Source organism: Pristiophorus japonicus, chromosome 1, assembly GCF_044704955.1.
Source record: "Pristiophorus japonicus isolate sPriJap1 chromosome 1, sPriJap1.hap1, whole genome shotgun sequence".
NCBI lineage: Eukaryota > Metazoa > Chordata > Chondrichthyes > Pristiophoridae > Pristiophorus > Pristiophorus japonicus.
The window spans coordinates 531271823-531291362 of NC_091977.1; the positions used below are offsets into that span (position 1 = coordinate 531271823).

Below are 19540 nucleotides of genomic sequence, written 5' to 3' on the forward strand. Positions count from 1 at the left end.
CCATCTGGCCAGTCCTGAAGTTAAAAAATACAATACTGCATCACAGTTACTTCTTCTGTCAAAAAAACGATCCAGCTGTCTCTCGAATTTGTGACATGATCTGCTTCACTGTCTATCTGGGCAATCCATTCCACATTTTCACCAAACTATCCTTCTCTCTTACCTCACCCTCTGAGGTTTTCCACACCCATTAGTTATGTGTCAAACAGTTCATTATGTTTCAGTTTATTTATACCCTCTAGAATTGTGAACACTTTGTTAAGGTCTGAGCCTTCTTATGTGCAGTGTAAGCATTCAAAGGAACACAGGAACATTTCCAGTTTTCCTTATTCTCTCCTCATAGCTCAGATGCCCAATCCTCTTTTCCACGCTGCACAGTACAATTTTCTTCTTGAATAAAACACATCACCACGAAACTTTCATAATGAACCAACACTCTGACTTCAAGCCCCACCCCATTTTGGATTTGGCAAAAGTTGATCACCCAATGGAGAAGAGAAGGTAAAGGACTTACTGCCAGGCCTCTACCACCCAAAGATGGGTTACCTGGTGGTAATTTTCCTTCCAGTTTCTCCTCCCAGTAGGGATAGGAGAGGAGGGGGTGGTATGAGGGGAACATCTGGTCTCTGTTGAGTATCGCCACAATGACATGGCAGAAATTAGTAACTCACATTATGCACAAATCCACACCCTACCATTCAACAGATGATGTTTTAAGCTTAAAAAGATTCCAACAGGATTTTAATTCTTTTTAACCAAACAATAGAAAATAACCAGATTACTTTGCTAAGCTCTAAATAGCATGTCTTTTGTTTTTAGAAACTTAACTGTTCCCATACCACTATAATAGTGAATGTAAATATTAATTTTCAGAAGGTTTTTGATGAGGTTCCACATGGGAGACTTCTAATTAAAATATCACACAGGCCAGTTATTCGAGTCCTATTGTTCATATACATGAACTGGATATATAAATGAAATGCAGGATGGTTAAATTTGAAGACAGCAGCAATTTGAGGTGTCTACTGTATATGGTCCACGTCTCTGAGCCATACAGGAGGGCAGGTAGCACTACTACCCTGTAGACCATAAGCTTGGTGCCAGATTTGAAGGCCTGATCTTCCAACACTCTCTGCCTCAGGCGCTGGCGCACTGGAGGCGGTGTTGGACCTCATTGTCGATGTCTGCAGTTGCTGATAGTAGGCTCCCGAGGTATGGAAAGTGGTCCACGTTGTCCAAGGCAGCGCTGTGGATTTTAATGACCAGGGGGCAGTGCTGTGTGGCGGGGTCAGGTTGGTGGAGGACCTTTGTCCTACAGATGTTTAGTGCAAGGTCCATGCTTTCGTACTCCTTGGTGAAGATGTTGACGATGGCTTGGAGTTCAGCCTCTGAATGTGCGCAGACACAGCTTCATCTGCTTACTGTAGTTCGACGATGGGATGGTCTTGGATCTAGCCTGGAGGCGACGAAGGTTGAACAGGGTCGATACTTTAGTTCCATTCCAGCGGGGAGCTTGTTGAGCATGAGATGGAGCATTGCAGCGAGGAAGATCAAGAAAAGGGCTGGCGCGATGACGCAGCCCTGCTTGACCCCGGTCCGGACGTGGATTGGGTCTGTGGTGGATCCATTGGTTAGGATCATGGCTTGCATGTCATCGTGGAGCAGGCAAACCTTTGGAGGCAGCAAAAATGGAGGATGACGCTCCATTGTCCCTCGCGGTTAACAGTGTCAAAGGCCTTTGAGAGATCAAAGGCGGCCATGTACAAGGGTTGGTGCTGTACCCTTGCATTTCTCTTGCAGTTATCGCGCCATGAAGATCATGCCCGTTGTACCCCATAGTGGACGGATTCCGCATTGTGACTCCGGGAGGAACTCAGCCACAGGGAGAAGACGATTGAGGAGGATTCTAGCGATGACTTTCCCAGTGGCTCACAACAGGGAGATTCCTCTGTATTTGCCGCAGTCGGGCTTACCCTTTTTTTTTTTAAAAAGATGGTTACGATTATGGCATATCTGAGATCTCCAGGTATGCACTCCTCCTTCCAGATGAGAGAGATGAGGTCATGCATTCGCGGCAATAGTGCCTCTCCGCCATACTTTAGTGCCTCAGCGGGGATTCCATCTGCTCCTGATGCTTGTTGTTTTTGAGCTGGCGGATGGCCTTTTCTACCTCGTGCAGGGCTGGGGTTTTGCTGAGATAGTGGCGGGTAGCATGTGGCGGGATGGAATAGAGGACACTTGTGTCAAAGGCAGAGTCTCGATTAAGGAAATCTTCGAAGTGCTCCTTCCAGCGGGCCCTGACTGCCTCGGTGTCCTTGATGACTGTCTCCCCGTTCTTGGCCAGCAGTGGGGTGGTGCCTTGGGCCGTGGGTGGACTCAACTGCGGTGAAGAATCCTCGCACGTCATGGCTGTCGGCCAGCTGCTGAATCTCTGTGCTTTCTCCAACCACCATCTATTCTTTAGGTTGCGCGTTTTTTTTTTGTTGGACCTCGGCCTTTATTAGCTGTCTGTAGAGCTGCTTTGCTGCTCCAGAGTTGGGTTTTTGCTTTAAGCAAAATAAGCATGCAGTGAATGGAACGGAATTCGCAAACGGATAATAGCACCGCAGTCGCACTGCAATACTGGTGCTGCACAAATGCAGATCACATCTGGTAACACCAGTTATGCCCCACATTATACTGTGACTGCCAGGAGAAAGCTCTGTGAATCTGTGTTTGCATGCTCCACTCCCAGCAGGTCATTTTCTTTGACAGTATAGGCAGCAGCATTCACTAAAACAATTCCAACAGTGAGAAGTGTTGGTTATGAAGAGAGATTAAAGAAACGGGGGCTCCTTTCATTACAGCAAGAATGGTTAAGAGTAGATTCAATACAGGTGTTTAAAAATTAGTTTTGGTAAAATATCAATAAGAGCTACTTTCACTGGGTGAGTCGGTAACAAGAGGGCAATAAATGCTTACTTAAAAGAAAAAAAAGTCTTATGTTTTCAATGCTTAAGTCAATCTAGAACTGAAACTTCAACGTTCAATCTAGATTCATTTTAGAGTGACTGGATTAAAGATTTAAAGATTTACTATTTAAAGATTTACCATAAAATCCAGATCTTGAGGGAGTGCAACAAAGGTTCACCAGATTGATTCCCGGGATGGCAGGATTGACATATGAGAGACTGGATCGACTGGGCCTGTATTCACTGGGGTTTAGAAGAATGAGAGGGGATCTCATAGAAACGTATACAATTCTGATGGGACTGGACAGGTTAGATGCAGGAAGAATGTTCCCGATGTTGGGGGAAGTCCAGAACCAGGGGACACAGTCTAAGGATAAGGAGTAAGCCATTTAGGACTGAGATGAGGAGAAACTTCTTCACAGAGTTGTTAACCTGTGGAATTCCCTATTGCAGAGAGTCGTTATGCCAGTTCATTGGATATATTCAAGATGGAGTTATATATGGCCCTTACGGCTAAAGGGATCAAGGGGTATGGAGAGAAAGCAGGAAAGGGGTACTGAGGTGAATGATCAGCCATGATCTTATTGAATGGTTGCAGCCTACTCCTGCACCTATTTTTTATGTTTCTATGTTTGGACACAGCAGATATAAATAATCAGAACTGCAGGTATAATGCTGTGCAGTGAAAGCAATGTACACGACAATTAAAAAATGAACATTTGGTGTATATGTCAAGCTCCCTGCTGGTTATGTTAATTTTTAAAATAAAAGAGGTTTATTGTGCAATTTGTGGTCTTCCCTGAAAAATTCAAAAGCTACCAAATTTCCTGCCTCTGCAGTTATATTGTACATGTTCAATGTGCAGATGTGTCATTGAAACAGAAAATGCTGAAACACTCAGCAGTTCGGGTAGCATCTGTGGAGCGAGGAAAGTAGGGTTAACGTTTCAGATCGATGACCTTGCACCCAATTCTGACAAGAGGTCATCCTCCTGACACGCTAACCCTCTCACAGATGCTGCCAGACCTGCTGAGTGTTTCCAGCATTTTTGTTACAACACCTGCAGTATTTTGTTTTGTGCCAGAAGCGTCAGTTTGCCTTCGTCGGTTAACAAGAGATGAGGAATCTTTTGAGACTAAAATGTTGCTGACACGACATCAATATGCTGGAACAAAATGTACAATTATTTAACCCGCATTCCTGCATTTTGTATCCAGATAAAGTACCCAGATTCTATGTTTTTGTTCAAAGGATTGTAAACAGTATCCACAACAATGGAAACATGGGCACAGTTCCAATGACAGATCTAGTACCAACTCCTAAATAAACGGTAAATCAGTGAAAGCATAATAAAAAAAAAATTTCAATTGTGATAAGATGACATTTTAATTTTTAAAAACAGTTCAAATAGTGAATATAAAATCAGGATTCATCAGTCTGGGGCTCTTCTCTAGCAAAGGGAAGGCGGAGGGGTGACCTAACAGAGGTCTTTAAGATTATGAAAGGGTTTGATAGGAGAGAGTTGGAGAACCTATTTCCACTTTCTAATAAATACAATAGGGAATTCAGAAGAAACTTCTTTACCCAGAGAGTGGTGAGAATGTGGAACTCGCTACCACAGGGAGCGGGTTGAGTCGAATAGTATCTATGCATTTAAGGGCAAGCTAAATAAACACATGAGAGAAAAAGCAATAGAAGGTTATGTTGATGGGGTTAGATGAAGAAGAGTGGGAGGAGACTCATGTGGAGCATGGACCTGTTGGGTGCTGGAAATTCTGGGTACTATTGTGTAAAAGTACATAAATATAATTCGCAAATGGTTCTCTGCAGCTTTTTAAAAGTCATTTTCGGTTATTTAAAAATCGGGTTACTCACAGGTGATGGACTGGACACCGAATAAAAATGCCTATTTTTTTTGTGATAAACCCATTTTCAGCTGTATTGATCAAGCTGCACCAAGTTACCACTCTTAATTATATCAAGGAATATTCAAATAGATCAAGGAATATTTCTTGAAGCAAAATTTTTTTTTTTTTTTTTTTAAATCGCTTTCTAATATACTGTCCGATTGCGCTGGGTCATGGCGGATTTTTCATGTTCAGTGATATGCAACGGAGTTTGAGTGGAAACTTGAGGGGGGAAAAAAACTCCTCAAAACGGGCGCCATTTTGGGTGCAACCAAATCACTGATTGCACCCGAAGCGGAAACTCTACCTCACCATGTCCAAATTAGACCGTTGCAATCTCCAGAACTTTAACTTCTGAGCACAAAAATTGTGTGAAACACCTATGGATCTCTTTCCCTGATTGAGGTGGGCCGGAATGTTCAATGCTGAACTTCTTCCTCATCGATACATTTCAGACACAGCTGAACGAAGTCCTGAAATGTCACCGGGACCAAATGGCTAAGTTTGCGACGATGAGAAAAAGATTGTGGGAATCAAGGTAACTTTCCGCTGTGACTGCTCTTAACTCAACCATCAACTCCGGGTCTGTGCGGTGTTGGCTGACTGCAGTACAGGCTGGAATCAACCCAAATCAGGGCAAAGCAGGGAGGGGGGGGTGGGCGGGGAGGAAATCAGCTGAGGCGGTCGATAGTAATTTCAAAAAGAAATTGGAAAAGGTAAAAATGTCCCGGGCTATCGGGAAAGGGCAGGGGAATGGGGACTGATTGAACAGCTTTTTCAAAGAACCGACACGGGCACAATGGGCCAAATGGCCTCCTTCTGTGCTGTAAGAGTCTACGAACTAAAAGTGGTAGACACAACAGAGGAAAAGAGAGTTCAGCTAAGCAGAAGCAAATTTTTTTTTTAAAAAGATCATTTTGAATTTTTTTTGAAGATGCATGTTATGGTATTATTCTAAAGTAATAAAGTTTTTTTTGGGGGGCTATTAAGGGAATCAAGGGATATGGCGATAGTGCAGGAAAGTGGAGTTGAGGTAGAAGATCAGCCATGATTGGAGGAGCAGGCTCAAGGGGCCGAATGGCCTACTCCTGCGCCAAATTCTTATGTTATGTTCTAATGCAGTTCTGGCCCCTCAGTAATGTAATTATTACTGTAATATCAGTGACTATTCAGCCCCACTGTATACAAGCTGAAACTGTAATAAAGTTTGGGCAAGGATATAGAATTCCCTGGAGCTCGCGTCAGTCCAAAGATAAACATATTACAACACTTAAGGCAACCTTTCAGGTGATATGCTGCAAATTTAGGGGAGGAGAGGAACGGGCACAGGTGCAATGAGCCGAATGCTCTCCTTCTGTGCTGTATGATTCCATGATATGCATTCAGGAATAATATTGCTGGGATGTATTCTGTGTTTCATAGAAGAGTAAATCAAACATGCACCGATAACACCCCCTCCATTCTCAGTAAATGCATTATGTACACACTGTCGTAGAAATAAAAAGTTATCTTCAGTAATGCCTGCTCTTCATTTCCATACTAATAAACTAGCTTTGTTATCAACCTCTGTAAAAGTCTTGGGCTAGCCTTTCCAATTGGTGAAATCTGTTATGTCACAGTTCTTGCTTTTATTAGAAAATTTAAGTATTTTGTAAGTAAGAGCCATGTATCTTTAAAATACAATTTAAGCTGCTTATAACTAACCATTGTTTTTCATCTTTTGAGCAGCTGTCCGATACAGATCAGCCATGATCTAATTGAATGGCAGGACAGGGTCAAAGGGCTGAATTGCCTACTCCTGATCCTATGTATTCTTTCAGATTTGTCCCTCACTTGAAGGCCAGAATCAGCTCGAGTATGGCGCAGTCAACCTATAGCTCCAGCTGACACTGCCAGCATAAGTTTCTTTAAGTTGTTGTTCCTCCAAGTTGCACATTGATGCGGCATTGCCAGCACACCACGCCTGGTGTTCCCCTACGGCACCAGGCGGCACGCCTCCTGACATATCAGTTGGTAGCACTCTGGAGACTTGAACACAAAAATCAAGGCTGACACTCCAATGCAGTACCGAGGGGGCCGCTGCACTGTCGGAGGTGCCGTCTTTCGGATGAGACGTTAAACCGAGGCCACGTCTACTCCCTCAGTTGGATGTAAACGATCCCATAACTCTATTTCAAAGAAGAGCAGCGGAGTTATCCCCGGTGTCCTGGCCAATATTTATCCCTCAATCAACATTACTAAAAACAGATTATCTGGTCATTATCACATTGCTGTTTGTCAGAGCTTGCTGTGCGCAGATTGGCTGCTGCATTTCCTACATTACAGTGACTACACTTCAAAAGTACTTCATTGTCTATAAAGCGCTTTGGGATGTCCTGAGGTCATGAAAGGCGCTATATAAAGTATGTCTTTCTTTCTTTCAGTGCTCAAAATCTTGAAGAATCTTGAACAAATGCTTGCAGGACATGCTAACTGCCTGATTTAATTGACATTAACAATCATTGTAAGCAATGGCTTTTCTGTTCAACTCTGACGGTTTGATTTGGGAGTTGACATGTCATCAGTTGTTCCGATATGCACCCGACGTAAATTGAGCCAACAGTATTTGTTACTTCTCTCGGCATCCTTGGCCTTCCTTCCATCAGCATTGTAATCTGAGGAACATCATCATCAAGCTGGCATCAATCTGGTAATTCTAATTAAGTTTGAATTAACATAGTCAGAACCAAGTAACTACATTGCTTGCCTCCGCTATTTCCACAATCGATTCATGCAAGGAAGTAATTTCACCTAACTTATTGTGTAACTTCATGCAGCAAATATTGAAAGTATTTCTTCCTGAAGATTTTTTTTTTAAATTTATAAAAAAAATTACATGATATATTTTAAAATAGAACATAGCAAGAATACATCTCCCAGGGTACTAATTCGCTTTAGTAATGATCTGACCTTGTGCTGGGCAGCATCCAAGATAAACTCAGCCCTGACACCATTATTTTCTGGACTTCGGTAATCGAACAGAGAATTGGTGCGGTATGTTAATCCTTTGCTGTCAAGACTTTCGCCACAACTAAAGAAACAGGCTTCCTTTAAAAAAAAAGTGATACAATTTGTTAGATTTTAATTCAAAACTGGAATCAAAAATCATTTTCAGTGCATGTATCTATTAACTATACAAGTGTGAGAATCCATTTTAATTAATTACTTAAAATAAATAAGCTTTTAATTTTAACAGCTTTAATCTTTGCCTCCATTCACTAAAAGGTCACACAATAAATTTTCCCTTTTCAGGCTTAATTGACCCAAGCAATATAAGCCATTTTGCAGCTGAAGTAGTTTTTGTCATGTATGAAAAAAGGTGAAGTTTTATGAAGTTTATACACATACAATTAAGATATTTCACTAAAAAAAATGACTGATACTGCATCGTTAGCAACCATAAGAACAGAAGGGGCCAGAATATGCTGGCAAAATAACAGTGGGTTTTTAAACTGTGCGCACCATTATTGTGTAAATTGTCCAGCAACTCGTGGCGAGGAAAATCTATCTCGTGAATTGCCAGAAGTTGCTGGACGATTTGGGCCGCTCAGCCATTATTTTTGCACAAACACCATCCGTTCATTAAGCCTCCCCGTTATTTTTAAGAACTTGCTGGATTTACACATTCATTGCCCATTAAACTCACCACAGAAAGTTAGGGCTAGTAATTAATTGCACGAGTATCCTTTTAACGATGTGATAATTGTTTCTGACTGCCAATCAACCTTTTTGCCAAGAAAGTGAATAATTTAAACTGTGAAGTCTCGTTCCTTCAGGTAGTGAATTGTTGTTGGAGATTTTAAAAAGGTCAAATTTTGATTTTTTTTTTTAAAACTTACTTTCCCTCTCTACTTCTATTTTTGTAGCCGATTTGACTAATTCACCCACACGAATGCACCCTCCTCAATTGTTCCTCTGTTTGGGCCCAAGTTTCGAGCCGCGCCTAGAACGGCGCAGTCCCAACCTGGACGCCCGTTTTTCGCGCCACAAAGTGCGCCTAAAAAAACCCTCCGTATTCTCCACCTCCCTGCAGGTCCTCTGGCCCTCGGCGCAGCGCAGCAGGAGCTGTGGGGGGGCGGAGCCAGGTCCCTGCGCTGAAAACAGTGCCAGGACCTCTGCACATACGCGCTACAGTGGGCACACAAGTGCAGTAGCTCCAGGCGCCCAAAACTGTGTGGGAGGGGCCGAAGCATGCAGCCCCGAGCCCTGGCCCAATGGCCTCACTGGGGCTGCGTGCATAAGGCCCCTCCCACGGCCAGCTCCTGCTTCCTCCCGACCCGACTCGACTCCCGCTTCCCGCCCCTGGACCGGACCCGACACCCGCTCCCCACCCCCCCCCACCTCCGGACCGGACCCGACACCCGCTCCCCCCCACCCCCCCCTCCGCACCGGACCCAACACCCGCTCCCCCCCGCCTCCGGACTGGATCCGACCTGACCTCCCTCCCCTCGACCTGACCTCCCTCTCCCTCCCCCCGACCCGAACCGAACCGACCTCCCTCCCACCAGCCCCCCGACCCGATCCAATGCCACCTACCTGTAAATCTGGTGTTTGGGACGGGCCCTGCCCGAAGTCTCGGGTCCGGCCCGTTCAGTCTCCCTCCCCCTTCACCCCCACAGCCCCAATCTCCTTTCCCCCACCCCCCTTCTACACCCCTCCTCCCCCCCTCCTTCTGCTCCCCCCCCTCTCTCTCCCTCTACCTCCCTCAACCCCCCTCCTCGCTGTCAGAAACACAGACACTGACCTCCCTCTCCCTCCCTCCCTCCCCCCCCGACCCGAACCGAACCGACCTCCCTCCCACCACCCCCCCCGACCCGATCCAATGCCACCTACCTGTAAATCTGGTGTTGGAGAATCTGGAGAATGAGAGACACAGACAGACAGACAGACAGACAGACAGACAGACAGACAGACAGAGACACTGACAGAGACACACTGAGGGGCGCATCCCAGCACGCTGTTGGAGGGCTCCCGGTGCTGCAGTCGGTAAGTAGAAAATGTTTTATTTATTGATTTTTTAAAATTATTTCTTAATTTTTTTTTGATTGATTTATTGGCTGATTTATTGATGTATTTATCATTTATTATTGATGATGGCTCTTTATTTGTAAAACTGAAGTGTTTAATGTTTGTAAACTTCCCTTTAAACACCTCCCCGCCCCCATTCCCTACGCCTGATTTGTAACCTACGCCTGATTTTCTAAAGTGTAGACAAGGTTTTTTCGAGCGTACAAAAATCTTCACTTACTCCATTCTAAGTTAGTTTGGAGTAAGTTTTCACTGACGAAACTTTGAAATCAGGCGTAAGTGGCCGGACACGCCCCCTTTTGAAAAAAAAATTCTGTTCCAAAGTGAAACTGTTCTAACTGACTAGAACTGGAGCAAACTAAATGAGGAGAATTCCGATTTCTAAGATATTCCGTTCTACACCAGTTGCTCCTAAAAATCAGGAGCAAATCATGTGGAAACTTGGGGCCATTATTTCTCAATCTTTCAATCTCATTGGTTAAGGATCTGGATTGTTGGTTCCATCATTGTTCACTAAGGTCCCAAATGCCCTGTTGCCCTCACCATGCCCTTATCAGCTCGCACTTGCGGTAAGTCGGCGCAAATACTTTTTGAGCTGAAGGGTGCAGAAAGTAGTCCAACAGCGTACACTGTGAGATATAAGAACATAAGAATTAGGAACAGGAGTAGGCCATCTAGCCCCTTGAGCCTGCTCCGCCATTCAAAAAGATCATGGCTGATCTGAGATGTCCTGCTGCAGCAACATCTGACCCAAGTCCTTTAGAAATCCAAAACAAGCAGATGAGAAATTTACTCAGGTAGAGTTTGTTTTCTCCCCCAATATGGAATGCACGCACTTTTCCCTTCCCCTCTCCACCCCGTCGCAGCCCCCACTCTCTCATTTGGTCACCCCACACCCCGCCAAAGGGCAAACCTCAATTAGTAAAGACCAAAGATCTTGGGTGTGGGATGGCAGAGCTAAGGCTTAGACATCCCCAGGTGTGCGTAACGGTACTGATGGGAGCTCGACCAGCGAAAACCATGCACCCTACCAGCATAAAGTACTGGCAAGCACCCAACTGCTGGCACAGCATGAACAGGCCTTAACCATGAGGATACTGGTTTACAGGATTATCTGGAACAGAACAGTTAGAATCTCAGGCGCCAACAACAGATCTACTCCTCTGATTCCATTAGTGAAGCAGGCCAGCTGCTCAATCATCAAATGTGCCCTGACATTATTTGGACCTGCCGGGTTCAGGTATTAGATTAGCTAGTTTTCCCAAAAGAACTGGCTGAGGACCGAACTTTCATTGGCACCCACGCCTCTTTGCAAACACCTTGATCAACAAAGAGCCCCTTGCTTACCGTCAGACTGGGAAGACTGAGCGAGTGAGTATCGTCAATGGCTCATGTCTCATGTCTCATCTTATATCAATTTCTAACATAGAATCATAGAATGGTTACAGGATAGAAGGAGGCCCGTCGGCCCATTAAGCCCATGCCAGCTCTCTGCCAAGCCACTTTAGCTAGTTCCACGCCCCACCCTTTTCCCATATCCCTGCAATTTTTTTTCCATCAGATACTTTTCCCTTTTGAAAGCCACAATTGAATCTGCCTCCACCACCTTTTCAGGCAGTGAATTCCAGATCCGAACCACTCACTGCGTAAAAAAGTTTTTCCTCATGTCACCTTTGGCAAAAGAACCAATCACCTGACACATAGAAATATAGAAAATAGGTGCAGGAGTAAGCCATTCAGCCCTTCGAGCCTGCACCACCATTCAATCAGATCATGGCTGATCATTCGGGAGTTCCAGGCGCGTGGAGAGAGTCGGGAGGTGCGTGGAGAGGCCAAGAAAAAGGCCCAAAGCGTCGGAGGAGGCTTGGGAGTTCCAGGTGCGGAGAAAGTCGGGAGGTGCGTGGAGAGGCGTGCTTGTGCAGCTACAGGGAGAAGGCAAAAAGTAGAAAGAAATTGAAAGGTGGCGTCACAGCCAAGGGGGTAAGTGATTGGTGAGTAGCTTTTATTTTTCTTTCTTTATCAGTAAGAAACATTTAACATTGTTGTTGCCAACTTAAGTGTATTTAAGGGTTAAGTCATGGCAGGAGAGCTCGGACACGTGTTATGCTCCTCCTGTACTATGTGGGAAGTCAGGGACGCTTCCGGTGTCCCTGACGACTACGTGTGCGGGAATTGCATCCGCCTGCAGCTCCTGACAGACTGCATTGCGGCACTGGAGCTGCAGGTGGATTCACTCTGGAGCATCCACGATGCTGTGAATGACGTGAATAGCACGTTTAGCGAGTTGGTCACACCGCAGGTCAAGAGTACTCAGCCAGATAGTAAATGGGTGACCAACAGGAAGAGCAGTGCAAGGAGAGTAGTACAGGGGTCCCCTGCGGTCATCCCCCTGCAAAATAGATACACCACTTTGGGTACTGTTGAGGGGGATGACTCATCAGGGGAGGGCAGCAGCAGCCACGTTCATGGCACCGTGGGTGGCTCTGCTGCACAGGAGGGCAGGAAAAAGAGTGAGACAGCGATAGTGATAGGGGATTCAATTGTAAGGGGAATAGATAGACGTTTCTGTGGCCGCAGCCGAGATTCCAGGATGATATATTGCCTCCCTGGTGCAAGGGTCATGGATGTCTCAGAGCGGGTGCAGGACATTCTGAAAATGGAGGGTGAACAGCCAGTTGTCGTTGTACACATAGATACCAACGATATAGGTAAAAAACACAGGATGAGGTCCTACCAGACGAATTTAGGGAGCTAGGAGCTAAATTAAAAAGTAGGACCTCAAAAGTAGTAATCTCAGGATTGCTACCAGTGCCACGTGCTAGTCAAAGTAGGAATCGCAGGATAGCTCAGATGAATATGTGGCTTGAGGAGTGGTGCAGAATGGAGCGATTCAAATTCCTATGGGCATTGGAACCGGTTCTGGGGGAAGGTGGGACGAGTACAAACCAGACGGTCTACACTTCGCCAGGACCGGAACCAATGTCCTAGGGGGAGTGTTTGCTAGTGCTGTTGGGGAGGAGTTAAACTAATATGGCAAGGGGATGGGAACCTATGCAGGGAGGCAGAGGGAAATTAAAGGGAGACAGAGGCAAAAGATAGAAAGGAGAATAGTAAAAGTGGAGGGCAGAGAATCCCAAGGAAAAAAACAAAAAGGGCCAAATTCTAAAGGGACAAGGTGTGCTAAATAGACAAGCCTGAAGGCTCTGTGTCTTAATGCAAGGAGTATCCGTAATAAGGTGGGCAAATAGATGTGAACAGATATGATGTGATTGGGATTACAGAGACGTGGCTCCAGGATGATCAGGGCTGGGAACTCAACATCCATGGGCATTCAACATTCAGGAAGGATAGAATAAAAGGAAAAGGAGATGGAGTAGCATTGCTGGTTAAAGAGGAGATTAATGCAATAGTTAGGAAGGACATTAGCTTGGATGATGTGGAATCTATATGGGTAGAGCTGCAGAACACCAAAGGGCAAAAGACGTTAGTGGAAGTTGTGTACAGACCTCCAAACAGTAGTAGTGATGTTGGGGAGGGCATCAAACAGGAAATTAGGGGTGCATGCAATAAAGGTGCAGCAGTTATCATGGGTGACTTTAATATGCATACAGATTGGGCTAACCAAACTGGAAGCAATACGGTGGAGGAGGATTTCCTGGAGTGCATAAGGGATGGTTTTCTCGACCAATATGTCGAGGAACCAATAAGGGGGGGGGGAGACCATCTTAGACTGGGTGCTGTGTAATGAGAGAGGATTAATTTGCAATCTCGTTGTGCGAGGCCCTTTGGGGAAGAGTGACCATAATATGGTGGAATTCTACATTAGGATGGAGAATGAAACAGTTAATTCAGAGACTATGGTCCAGAACTTAAAGAAGGGTAACTTTGAAGGTATGAGGTGTGAATTGGCTAGGATAGATTGGCGAATGATACTTGCGGGGTTGACAGTGGATGGGCAATGGCAGACATTTAGAGACCGCATGGAAGAACTACAACAATTGTACATCCCTGTCTGGCGTAAAAATAAAAAAGGGAAGGTGGCTCAACCGTGGCTATCAAGAGAAATCAGGGATAGTATTAAAGCCAAGGAAGTGGCATACAAATTGGCCAGAAATAGCAGCGAACCCAGGGACTGGGAGAAATTTAGAACTCGGCAGAGGAGGACAAAGAGTTTGATTAGGGCAGGGCAAATAGAGTACGAGAGGAAGCTTGCACGGAACATTAAGACGGACTGCAAAAGCTTCAATAGATATGTAAAGAGAAAAAGGTTAGTAAAGACAAACGTACGTCCTCTGCAGTCAGAATCAGGGGAAGTCACAACGGGGAAACAAAGAAATGGCAGGCCAATTGAATAAGTACTTTTGTTCAGTATTCACGAAGGAGGACACAAACAACCTTCCAGATATAAAAGGGGTCAGAGGGTCTAGTAAGGAGGAGGAACTGAGGGAAATCCTTATTAGTCGGGAAATTGTGTTGGGGAAATTGATGGGATTGAAGGCCGATAAATCCCCAGGGCCTGATGGTCTGCATCCCAGAGTACTGAAGGAGGTGGCCTTGGAAATAGCGGATGCATTGACAGTCATTTTCCAACATTCCATAGACTCTGGATCAGTTCCTAGAGAGTGGACGGTAGCCAATGTAACCCCACTTTTTTAAAAAAAGGAGGGAGAGAAAACAGGGAATTATAGACCGGTCAGCTGGACATCGGTAGTGGGCAAAATGATGGAATCAATTATTAAGGATGTCATAGCAGCGCATTTGGAAAGAGGTAACATGATAGGTCCAAGTCAGCATGGATTTGTGAAAGGGAAATCATGCTTGACAAATCTTCTGTAATTTTTTGAGGATGTTTCCAGTAGAGTGGACAAGGGAGAACCAGTTGATGTGGTGTATTTGGACTTTCAGAAGGCTTTCGACAAGGTCCCACACAAGAGATTAATGTGCAAAGTTAAAGCACATGGGATTGGGGGTAGTCTGCTGATGTGGATTGAGAACTGGTTGGCAGACAGGAAGCAAAGAGTAGGAGTAAATGGGTACTTTTCAGAATGGCAGGCAGTGACTAGTGGGATTCTGCAAGGTTCTGTGCTGGGGCCCCAGTTGTTTACATTGTACATTACTGATTTAGACGAGGGGATTAATTGTAGTATCTCCAAATTTGCGGATGACACTAAGTTGGGTGGCAGTGTAAGCTGCGAGGAGGATGCTAGGGGGCTGCAGAGCGACTTGGATAGGTTAGGTGAGTGGGCAAATGCATGGCAGATGAAGTATAAATGTGGATAAATGTGAGGTTATCCCCCCACTTTGGTGGTAAAAACAGAGAGACAGACTATTATCTGAATGGTGACAGATTAGGAAAAGGGGAGGTGCAAAGAGACCTGGGTGTCATGGTACATCAGTCATTGAAGGTTGGCATGCAGGTACAGCAGGCGGTTAAGAAAGCAAATGGCACGTTGGCCTTCATAGCGAGGGGATTTGAGTACAGGGGCAGGGAGGTGTTACTACAAGTTGTACAGGGCCTTGGTGAGGCCACACCTGGAGCATTGTGTACAGTTTTGGTCTCCTAACTTGAGGAAGGACATTCTTGCAATTGAGGGAGTGCAGCGAAGGTTCGCCAGACTGATTCCAGGAATGGCGGGACTGACATCAAGAAAGACTTGATCAACTGGGCTTGTATTCACTGGTGTTCAGAAGAATGAGAGGGGACCTCATAGAAACGTTTAAAATTCTGACGAGTTTAGACAGGTTAGATGCAGGAAGAATGTTCCCAATGTTGGGGAAGTCCAGAACCAGGGGTGACAGTCTAAGGATAAGGGGTAAGCCATTTAGGACCGAGATGAGGAGAAATTTCTTCACCCAGAGAGTGGTGAACCTGTGGAATTCTCTACCACAGAAAGTTGTTGAGGCCAATTCACTAAATATATTCAAAAAGGAGTTTGATATGGCCCTTGCGGCTAAAGAGATCAAGGGGTATGGAGGGAAAGCAGGAAAGGGATACTGAGGTGAATGATAGAAACATCGAAAATAGGTGCAGGAGTAGGTTATTCGGCCCTTCGAGCCTACACCGCCATTCAATGAGTTCATGGCTGAACATGCAATTTCAGTACCCTATACCTGCTTTCTCGCCATACCCCTTGATTCCCCCTAGTAGTAAGGACTACATCTAACTCCTTTTTTAATATATTTAGTGAATTGGCCTCAACAACTTTCTGTGGTAGAGAATTCCACAGGTTCACCACTCTCTGGGTGAAGAAGTTTCTCCTCATCTCGGTCCTAAATGGCTTACCCCTTATCCTTAGACTGTGACCCCTGGTTCTGGACTTCCCCAACATTGGGAACACTCTTCCTGCATCTAACCTGTCCAGTCCCGACAGAATTTTATATATTTCTATGAGATCTCCTCTCATTCTTCTAGACTCGAGTGAATACAGGCCCAGTCAATCGAATCTCTCCTCATATGTTAGTCCTGCCATCCCGGGAATCAGTCTGGTGAACCTTCGCTGCACTCCCAAAATAGCAAGAACATCCTTCCTCAGATTAGGAGACCAAAACTGATCACAATATTCCAGATAAGGCCTCACCAAGGTCTTACAACTGCAGTAAGACCTCCCTGCTCCCATACTCAAATCCCCTAGCTATGAAGGTCAACATATCATTCGCCTTCTTCTCCGCCTGTTGTACCTTCATGCCAACTTTCAATGACTGATGTACCATGACACCCAGGTCTCGTTGCACCTCCCCTTTTCCTAATCTGTCGCCATTCAGATAATATTCTACCTTCGCGTTTTTGCCACCAAAGTGGATAACTTCACATTTATCCACATTATATTGCATTTGCCCACTCACCTAACCTGTCCTAGTCACCCTGCAGCCTTTTAGCATCCTCCTCACAGTTCACACCACCACCGAGTTTAGTGTCATCTGCAAACTTGGATATTACACTCAATTCCTTCAGCTAAATCATTGATGTATATTGTAAATAGCTGGGGTCCGAGCACTGAGCCCTGCGGCACCCCACTAGTCACTGCCTGCCATTCTGAAAAGGATCCATTTATTCCTACTCTTTGCTTCCTGTCTGCCAACCAGTTCTCTATCCAGGTCAATACATTACCCCCAATACCATGTGCTTTAATTTTACACACCAATCTCTTGTGTGGGACCAAGTCAAAAGCCTTTTGAAAGTCCAAATGCACCACATCCACTGGTTCTCTCCTGTCCACTCTACTTGTTACATCCTCAAAATATTCCAGAAGATTTGTCAAGCATGATTGCCCTTTCATAAATCCATGCTGACTTGGATTGATCCTGTCACTGCTTTCCAAATGCGCTGCTATTTCATCTTTAATAATTGATTCCAACATTTTCCCCACTACTGATGTCAGGCTAACCGGTCTATAATTCTTCGTTTTCTCTCTCCCTCCTTTTTTAAAAAAAGTGTTACATTAGCTACCCTCCAGTCCATAGGAACTGATGCAGAGTCGATAGACTTTGGAAAATGATCACCAATGCATCCACTATTTCTAAAGACACTTCTTTAAGAACTCTGAGATGCAGACAATCAGGCCCCTGGGATTTATCAGCCTTCAGTTCCATCAAATTCCCTCACACAATTTCCTGATTAATAAGGATTTCCTTCTCGCTAGACCCTTAGCCCCCTAGTATTTCCGGAAGGTTATTTGTGTCTTCCTTCGTGAAGACAGAACCAAATTTATTCAATTGGTTTGCCATTTCTGTGTTCCGCATTATAAATTCACCTGATTCTGACAGCAATGGACCTACGTTTGTCTTCATTAATCTTTTTCTCTTCACATATCTATAGAAGCTTTTGCAGTCAGTTTTTAATGTTCCCAGCAAGCTTCCTCATACTCTATTCCCCCCCCTCCTAATTAAACCCTTTGTCCTCCTCTGCTGAATTCTAAATTTCTCCCATTCCTCAGGTTTTCTGCTATTTCTGGCCAATTTGTATGCCGCTTCCTTGGATTTAACACTATCCCTAATTTCCTTTGTTAGCCACGGAATATTTTGAGGATGTAACTCGTAGAGTGGACAGGAGAGAACCAGCGGATGTGGTGTATTTGGACTTTCAAAAGGCTTTTGACAAGGTTGAGCCACCTTCCCCGTTTTATTTTTACTCCAGTCAAGGATGTACAATTGTTGAAGTTCCTCCATGTGATCTCAACCCTTTAAGTATCATTCGCCAGTCTATTCTAGCCAATTCACGTCTCATACCATCGAAGTTACCTTTCCTTAAGTTCAGACCTTAGTCTCTGAATTAACTGTCCTCTGGTTCTCGACCCTTCTGCCAATGGGAACAGTTTCTCTCTATCCACTCTGTCTAGACCACTCATGATTTTGAACACCTCTCGCAAATCTCCACTCAACCTTCTCTGCTCTGAGGAGAACAACCCCAGCTTCTCCAGTCTATCCATGTAACTGAAGTCCATCATCCCTGGAACCATTCTCACAAATCCTTTCTGCACCCTCTCCAATGACTTCACATCCTTCCTAAAGTGCGGTGCCCAGGATTGGACACAATACTCCAGTTGAGGCCGAACCAGTGTTTTATAAAGGTTCATCAGAACTTCCTTGCTTTTGTACTCTATGCCTCCATTTATGAAATCCAGGAACCCGTCAGCTTTTTTAACCGCTTTCTCAACCTGCCCTGCCATCGTCAATGATTTGTGCACATATACCTCAATTCCTGCACCCCCTTTAGAATTGTACCCTTTAGTTTATATTGCCTCTCCTCATTCTTCCTACTAAAATGTAGCACTTCACACTTTTCTGCGTTAAATTTCAGCTGCCACATGTCCGTACATTTCACCAGCTTATCTATGTCCTCTTGAAGTCTATCACTATCCTCCTCACTGCTCTCTATACTTGCAAGTTTTGTGTCATCTGCAAATTTTGAAATTGTGCACTGTACGCCCAAGTCCAAGCCATTAATATACATCAAGAAAATCAGTGGTCCAAGTACTGACCCCTGGGAAACAACACTATATACCATCCTCCAGTCCGAAAAACAACCGTTTCCCATTACACTCTGTTTCCTGTCACTTAGCCAATTTCACATTCAGGCTGCCACTGTCCCTTTTATTCCATGGGCTTTAACTTTGCTGGCAATCCTATTATGTAGCACGTTATCAAATGCCTCTTGGAAGTCCATGTACACCACATCAACCACATTACCCTCATCAACCCTCTCGTTACCTCATCAAAAAACTCAATCAAGTTAGTTAAACACTTTAACAAAATCCTGCTGGCTTTTAAAAGGTTCGCCACTACGGAGGTTAGACATCACAGAATAAGCCTTAATTGAACAGCATTCCCTGACTTCAGATGAGCCAATCCTTAAGGGAAGCTCTCCATCAAACTCGGTTTGCTTATTTCAGGTTCAATAATACACCGCTTAAGCTGAGAACTGGAGTCATGAGATTATCGCTTGTTGGTTTATGAAACAACTCCATTTATATAGTTCAAGCGATCTCACGATCCAAGGGACGCAAAAATATGCAGGGCCTCCAGCATCCAGAGTGCCTCCTTCTCTCGTCCCAACCCGAGACGCACCAGAGAGGGTGCAGAGATTTACAAGGATGATAACAGAAATGCGAGGGTATA

General features: G+C 44.8%; 1 protein-coding gene across 8 annotated transcripts in view; it reads right to left on the minus strand.

Moving 5' to 3' along the window:
- The window catches only part of LOC139277917 (intermembrane lipid transfer protein VPS13B-like), a 1209249-nt gene that overhangs the window by 997658 nt on the left and 192051 nt on the right, over window positions 1-19540 (minus strand). For all 8 annotated transcript variants that reach the window (XM_070896555.1, XM_070896554.1, XM_070896561.1 and 5 more), the window contains exon 11: window positions 7808-7945. In XM_070896555.1, the coding sequence (XP_070752656.1) occupies window positions 7808-7945 (138 nt within the window). The remainder of the gene's footprint in view (window positions 1-7807; window positions 7946-19540) is intronic.